General features: G+C 41.9%; 1 protein-coding gene across 2 annotated transcripts; it reads right to left on the bottom strand.

The window, feature by feature from the left end:
• Positions 1–2,833: 2,833 nt before the first annotated feature.
• Positions 2,834–7,418, bottom strand: PPL1 (PsbP-like protein 1). 2 transcript variants are annotated; one of them, XR_015543893.1, is made up of 8 exons: positions 7,253–7,418; positions 6,796–6,874; positions 6,524–6,601; positions 6,245–6,318; positions 6,004–6,126; positions 5,842–5,913; positions 4,794–4,897; positions 2,834–2,972 (listed from the first exon to the last, which is right to left on the bottom strand). XR_015543893.1 is itself a non-coding variant. In XM_087401003.1 (8 exons), the coding sequence occupies exons 1-8, from the start codon at positions 7,337–7,339 to the stop codon at positions 2,872–2,874; spliced, it is 711 nt and encodes a 236-aa protein (XP_087257129.1). In that variant the 5' UTR covers positions 7,340–7,418; the 3' UTR covers positions 2,834–2,871. The 2 variants fall into 2 exon arrangements, 1 of the variants encoding a protein (XP_087257129.1); XM_087401003.1 differs by having other exon boundaries at positions 4,794–4,890.
• Between the last annotated feature and the right edge of the window lie 385 nt (positions 7,419–7,803).

The raw sequence follows: 7,803 nt of genomic DNA, 5'->3' as shown, positions 1-7,803 counted from the left end.
ACAAAATACAAGAAAAAATTACATCCCGCTAGGACAAAGAACGTCAATTGAAGTATAACAAAATACAATATCTGTGAAATATATTCTTGTTTGTTTTTAGGAAAAGCGAATGATGAAACCGAGACATATATGGCTTGCCAGAATGGCCATTGTCCCTAAAGAGGGTGCCTCAAGGGCCATATTTAGTTTGTCCCTATATATGTAAAACAAAGCACATGATGTGAAATATATGCACAGTATACATATATGTGGCAATGTGTATATAATTAAGGTTGCTTCTCCTTCAATGTTACTTTAGCTATTTTGATTTTCTTTTAAGAATTGGATATGTCTAATAGTTTTGATGATTCCATTTTCCTTCAAGGGTTGGATGTATGTAAAAGTATTTTTGATGAATCAAAAAGGCTCAAAGACTTTAAAACATATCCAAATATTAAAGGAAAAGAGCATTTGTGTCTAGATATCGAACAAACTTTTAGATAGACTCATGGGCGGTGTGTCCATTGATATTCCAACCACGTGGCTACTTTATGACAATCACATTAACTCTTGTTTAACTTGAACTAGCTTAGTGATATATTGCTGTTCCAACTATTGGATATGTTTAGGACTCCAAACTAGCCTAGAGTTTGAATCTTGACACACATATGTATCTTCTCTTTTTTTAATATGAATTTCTTTTCCCGCAAAAACAAAACAGTTGAAATTCAACAATTACACTATTACAAAACAACAATTCAACCACTGGGCAAGCTTAGTCACATGAGCTCCAAGATAGCCTACCTTATTATTTATAATGACATTCGATGGGCTCATCAAGCTGCTTGCATCCCGTTTGTTTTCTACAGATTTCCTTCTTATTTGGAAAAAACGTTTTGTTGTACTAGGTCCATATCACTTAGCCATGACTTCCTTTTCTTGCATTAAAATGATGCCCATAGACTTCTCACATTGGGATGGAGCTGCATCGCTTCCACTTTGTGGCCAATCGCTAGAGGCACGATGGTCCTTCTCTTGACATCTTTGATGTTGTATACCAAATCCATTTCTTGTTTGTTTCAAGCGGTTAAGGTCATCAATTTATGGGGGGGTATGATGGGACAAAGTGATATGCTGGGGTCAATACCAAGAATTACAAGATATTACAAGATATGTGGTTGTGAGTGTGATCACGTGAGTGTGTGTGAGTAGGAGTGTGTAGGTGTGTCTCAATTAGATGTGACTAATGATGTGTCAATTACTAGGTGTGAATGAGTGAATCTTGGAGTGTGGTGTGATGAGAGATGCTAATTGAGAAATCAATGGAGAAATTAGTGGAACTTGGCTCTCATGTATGTATAAGTGCCTATATATTGGCCTTCTCTCATGAATAGAGTACAAGAGTAATTTTGGTTGTTCCCCTCCCATCTTGCTGCTTAGCCATGATCCAACAAGCTTCACTCAATTTCTCTGTAAAATAAGCAATATACCTTCCTTCTTGCAAAAGCACACCACCCAATGGTGATGCATCATACTCAACTCCCAAGATCTTTGAGAAGTCTGACAAAACTAAAATGGGAGCCCTAGACATCATCTCTTTAGTCTGTCAAGCAGCAATTGCTTTGAAAGTCCAATCACCTCCATGATCATTCTTCATTTATCTTCAATGGAGCAACTATCCTTGAGAGGTCTTTCATAAACTTCGAGTACACATTGACCTTGCCATGGAAGCTGTCAGTCTGAGGTACGGACAAAGTCACTATGCCTTGGACCTTTTCCCAACCCCTCCTTGGATATTACAAATCCAAGATACACAAGTTTTAGCTTGCAGAATTCACTCTTTCTAGGTTGATATGCAACTGACTTACCACAATTTTTGCATTACCTTTTCCAAATGCATTATGTGCAGGTGCACTGGAGTGACTGAAGGCATAATCATCCATTCATATAGCCCATCCTTTGTCTTCAAGGCCGTTTTTCATTGGTCTCCAGCTCTACTATGTATACCATCCTTTGTCTTGAAGGCTATTTTCCATTGCTCTCCATCTCTAACTCGTACCTGCCAATAACCTGATTTCATGTCCACCTTTGCGAAGAAGCTTGCACCTTGCAATTCATTAAAGCTAAGCCAAAATATGAACCCACAGTATTGAGAAGTAGATCAGAGAATGAACGCCAATTCATTCAGTTAAATCTTCCACAAACTGTTAGAAAACCTGCCCAAAAGAGGGATTCAAACATCCAGCAGATGCTGGGCAAAGTAGAGCTAGGAATAGGTATGACATACTGAGACCTGATCTGCAGTCCTGCATTACCTTTATGAAAGGGCTTAAATAGGCCCATGGGCAGCCCTAGTCTGGCGGTGTTCTGCCAAGCAGCAGACCCTCCATTATTCAGGGCATCTGCCGCCATCTGCTAGCATGTCTGCTGCTATCTGTCAGCAGCAGATGAGGCCCGTCCCTCAGTCTCGTATCCATTCTAGCCTAGGTACACATTACCCCCATGTCCTCATATGGGGCTGACAGGGTGGGCAGTGACTTCCCACAAGGCATTGGAAGGAGCTAAGGCAAAGACCATCATCCACATTTTGTGTCAGATCTTTACAAGACGGGTCACATCAGTCATTTCGTCTTGCTTCTCCATCACAAACTCATCCTTAAATTATGTTAGTAGTAATCAGAGAAGAGTATATTGCCGACAATTCAAGATCCCCCAGAAAACTGAGCATGCACTCAAACTGAACTAAAGAATCTATACTGGTTAGAACACAAAACATCACAGTCCTGAAATACTCATTCAAAATCCTGCAAATTAATTCAAAAAATACGATGCTAGCTTAAGTGGCCTCCCTGGATACAAACACATTTTGAGTAAAATACAACTACAATGATGTCACTTAATTATTGCAAAGGAATCTGCAACAGTCTTTAGCTTATCTTGCATCTTCCCCCATCGCCTTTCATTCGCACCAGTTGTCAAAGTGAAAAACTTGCCTGCAAGGCCCAAAATAGTACCAAAATCAGCCTAGGGAAAACCAAACAAACTAATACACTTTTTCAAGGCTCACATACTTTCAAATAAAAAGCTGCACACAACCGCATACATTCATTCCCTGTACACAGATGATCACTAATAGAGCTCCACAGTTTGAGAGAAAACTTATGGAGAGAAACTCCCCCGGAGGACACATGCGAGCTCTTCTAAATGTCCAAATCAATCAGTAAAGCTCCATAGGGAATCCCTTGATCACAGTCACCAGAATTACTTTGTCTATCATCTATTCCGTTTCAAAAGCCTCTAGCACATACACTATAGGAAACTGACAGCAGCATAAGGTGACGTTTAGAAAAGGATGAAAGACAACTGTGATGGTCTTTACAGACCACCAAAAGCCACCCAAAGAGTGCCCATTGTTGGGGCACGTTAGAAAAATGGGATGGGCACATTGCCATGGGCAGAGACTTTACACATACACTGCCTGCCCGAACATGCATGAAAATTTTGAACAACCCATTAATTGGATTCTTCTAGGAAGAAAAGAAACCGATTGGCTGGAATTCAGGGTGCCCATCCAGGGGCGGCCAACCTTGGCTGCCCATGGATGGGTTAGACATGGCAGCCAAGTGGTGGGCTGTGTGTAAATCCCTGAGTGCCTGCCATGGGTTTTATTTATTCCCATTGGCTGTGAGAAGTCTCTATAGCAGGCGGAGCCTCTGTGTGTAAAGACCCTGAGATTCTTCCATGTCCAAGAAAATAAAAATTTACAAAAAGGTTCCACAAAAAAGTTGTCAATTTCGCTACAGGGTTTAAAACCATTGTGTGTGTGTGTGTTTGTGTAGAAAAGTTGGATTTTCCACTTTCCCCTTTTTTCAGGCACACTTTGCAGCAATCCTTTTATGATTGTCTGCAAACTCGGTACATAGACTATGATGTATAATTGTCATATCTTGAGACCTTCTCTTGATGCATTTGATTACTTTCCCACCCTTTTATGGGATAGTGGCTCTGTATATAACGCAAAAGAAATTTCACTATATTAAAAAAAGTGTGTGTGTGTGTGTGTAGAGAGAGAGAGAGAGAGAGAGAGAGAGAGAGAGAGATGTGCACATGCGAGCATGTATAGATATAGATAGTCACACACTTTTTTGGTGAAATCCATTTGTATTATATTACAAGAAACTGTGAAACTGCACAGAGAGAGAGAGAGAGAGAGAGAGAGAGAAAGATTAAGAACATGAGCAACACACACACATACGAGCCAGATTTGTATATATCTAGATGAATCCAGGAATATGCCCAAACTCATCCTCTAAAAACATAACATAGTGAAGTTTCAACCTCATGATAGTCACTCATAAGATTGAAAACCATAAAACTCCATAGGGACTAGCTACTATGACATCTTTGCAAAAAAAAAAAGCTACTATGACATCCCCACTAACATCATCCGCGCCCCAACAGTGGGTATAGACTATAGTATAAACATATGCTCTCACACATACAAATCCACACACACCCACACATACTTGAGCAGCTATTTATACAAAGTCTTTGTACTTGAGTCAGATTTGTATAAAGATTTTCAGGGCAGACTTATAGAGTGGCATAACCAAGATGACAGACAAATCTCACACAACGTCCATTAGAATAGAAGCATGCAATTACATCGTTGCTTATAAGTTATACTATTCCCCAAAAAACATGACATTTCAAAAGAGTTCTGATTAAAATGCTTTTCACGCCTCATGTTTGTACTCCAAAGAACCTTCATGAAGGCCAGCTCTTACATTCAGACCAGGTGAGAGAGAATATACCATTTGCAACTGTCACAGTCCCTATTGCATGGCGAGTATAGTTTGGAGCTTTGGAAGTGAACTCAAACGTATAATAAGTTTTTCCATCTGTAACCCTCTGCAAACTTGCACCCTCTAATTATTAGCAAAAAATGAGATACTCCTGCATTCATGGAAATCTTAAATCACAGCAGATTATAAAACTGGTGGGGCACAAATTCTAACCAAAGGCAAGAATGTAGCATTCCAAGAGTAGACCGCTTCCTATTATAAAGCACTGTGTGAAAGTCTGCCTTATTTCAACTTGTTTGCATGGCATTTGTAGAAATGGGCATCTTAGAAACAGAAAGTTCTGAAATCTCAGATAGAGGTACTTTCAAAGTCATAAGTGAAGAACACAGCCTGCCCTGATGAAAGCAAAACATTTTGATCATCAATTCTTGTTTCAAGTTCTCCATGATTGCAGACAACAGGGCCAAAGAAAACTAAAAGGGAGCATAAGGGGATTTAGAGCTAGAGGCAAGTGCATGTGGGATTCGGCAACGAGTACTGGCATGGAACAGAACTCATAAGTTCAGAAGCCTCCTAACGAAGGGGAAAGAGACAGCCTTGACAACGGCGGGAATTGGAAGGCTGTGGTAAAGGTACGGTTCAACTCTTTCCCATGACTTGTGTGCACTCTGTTTGCAACGCAAACACTGAGAGGCAAACGTCAAAGAAAAGTGTATGACATGCAATTTCTGCAGACTAGCAGAACCAGACTCAAGGTACAGCTCAACTCTTTACCACGACTTGTGTGCACTCTGTTTGCAACGCAAACACTGAGAGGCAAACGTCAAAGAAAAGTGTACGACATGCAAATATCTCCAGGCTAGCAGAACCAGACTCAAGACTAAAGCCCTGTCACTGAGTTTATTTCTCTGGGGAGGGAAAAAAGGCTCCTCATTGAGCGATGTGGCTCCTGGTTCTACTTAAACAGAAACATCCAGTAGCAAAAATTTATTCACTTAAGCTGTGCACATTGCCTTTGCTAGACAGTTTGATCAAAGCATAGGGCTTGTAAACTTACTTCCTTTGCTTCCAACAGCTCTGCCTTTTGAGACGGAGATGTTAGAACTTTCCCTACCAGTGTCTTAGCAACCTACACGAAGACATGCTCCAAATAGTAAGCCTTTAAAGCAATGCACAATAGTTAAGTCAATACAAGCATAACCTGGCAATCGTAGAATACCTCCTCCGCTGATCCAAATTCATGTAAATCAGTTTTCTCTGTATCAATAATGTTGACAGAAACACTTTCAAGAGGTTCAATAACATCCTTGAAAGCACAGTCTTGTCCTTTCACGGAAACTTCCTGCAACAGTTACGCAGTACAATAAGTGTATGTAAAAAATGTAGATATGCTATGTAACCGGCTGTAGGGAAATCATAGCTATAGGAGCTTGGAAATTTGGAGCTCAAAAATCATATACCTGCCATCCAAAAGGATAGAGAAATTGGTAGTTATCGAAATTGTCCAAGACAGCTTGGAAACCATTAGGTGCCTCTGCAGCCATTGAGGTAAAGCCACATCAAGCTGATTGGTATGGGATATCCATCATGACTGCACGGAACAAGTGTGCTGCTATAAGCACAAATGCAATCATATCCCATTTGCTAAGGCATATCCTAATATTCTCTACCTTCGGACATGACCTCAAGAAAACTATACGATGCGTTCTAATATATTTCCTTGCGAATGAAACTCTTACTTGCAGCAAATGCGCTGCCGCTTCCTGCAAGAAAGGTCGCAAAGAGCGATCCCACACGTAGTACGGCTTGCCGTCGTCCTGAAGCACACACAAAACCACAGTTTATCTGTGAGCTTAAGAGTGGTCCACTTCTTAATGCGTCCAGATCGTTCCTCGCGACGCGACAATACGAATGTTTTAGATTGGGTACACCACCGCAGCTTGATATTCTCAGACGGTCTGTAACACGTGGACATGCTCTAGAACGCGATACAGTTGGAATGAAAATTCACCTGTTTCAATTACGCGTAGAGACGCCTCCACAGACGATTTTCTCAACGTCACGGAAGGGCCAGACTTCAGAAGTATCGTCTGCAGGACATGCGCAAATAAGACTGACTAATAACCATATACGCTCGCTCGCTCGCTCTCTCTCTCTCTCTCTCTCTCTGTCTCTCTGTGCAATGCTCTCTGACGTAAAAGTAACCGCCAACTCTCAGCTTGGGCTGAAAAAGAGATACGAACGAGAATGCCGCGTGCATGATTAAAGAACAGAGGAATGAAACAAGCTAAGATATCCCCGGGACGGTTCTATCTATCCAGTGGAGAGAATCAAGCATAGAAGAATCGAAAACACAATGCGGCATGCAAGAAAGCTATACAACCGCGCTCACACCCTATCCACTGTCGAGGGGCTCTGCAATTTCTGGAAAGACGAGGAGATGAGGAGCAGCAAGGATGGAGAGATACCTGAGGGGGGTGGAAGGAGGGAATGGAGGGGCATTTGGGATCGATGGAAGGCGTCCAGGAGCAGCTACTTTGCAAGGAGGTCGCCATAGCTGGCTTTGCAGAAATGAAAGGGAAGAAGAAATGAAGAAATGAAAAGGAAGAAGAAATAAAAGAGAGTAGAAGAAGAGACGAGATATACCACCAAAGCTCATATCCTATACCCTATGCCTTATCCTCCCAACCCCCCCCACACACAATGTCACTGGCAACTTCCTACCAGGGGCTCAACCACCCCGCCTCCACGTCGCCTTCGCTCTCATCATCGATAGCAGTTTCCCTTCTCGAACGTGGATAGCTGCTCATGCAGGTGAGCGCCCCACCTTGCATTACTACCTACTAGGAGTACGCCACCCGTGGCCTACCTTGTTACCCAGCACGTTCCCTCCTTCATTGTCAGGCAGCAGGCTCCTTTCTCCGAGGAGAATTGCACGCAGGAAGGCACTTCGATATGCGACAACCCGAACGACCCCCCTGCCACATCGCCTTTGCTCATTGACACCCCATTCGTGGAT

The sequence above is a fragment of the Dipteris shenzhenensis genome, chromosome 29, assembly GCF_047967505.1.
Source record: "Dipteris shenzhenensis isolate YYH24624 ecotype China chromosome 29, Dip_SZ_1.0, whole genome shotgun sequence".
NCBI classification, from domain to species: Eukaryota; Viridiplantae; Streptophyta; class Polypodiopsida; order Gleicheniales; family Dipteridaceae; genus Dipteris; species Dipteris shenzhenensis.
This window is presented reverse-complemented; position numbering and strand designations above follow the sequence as displayed.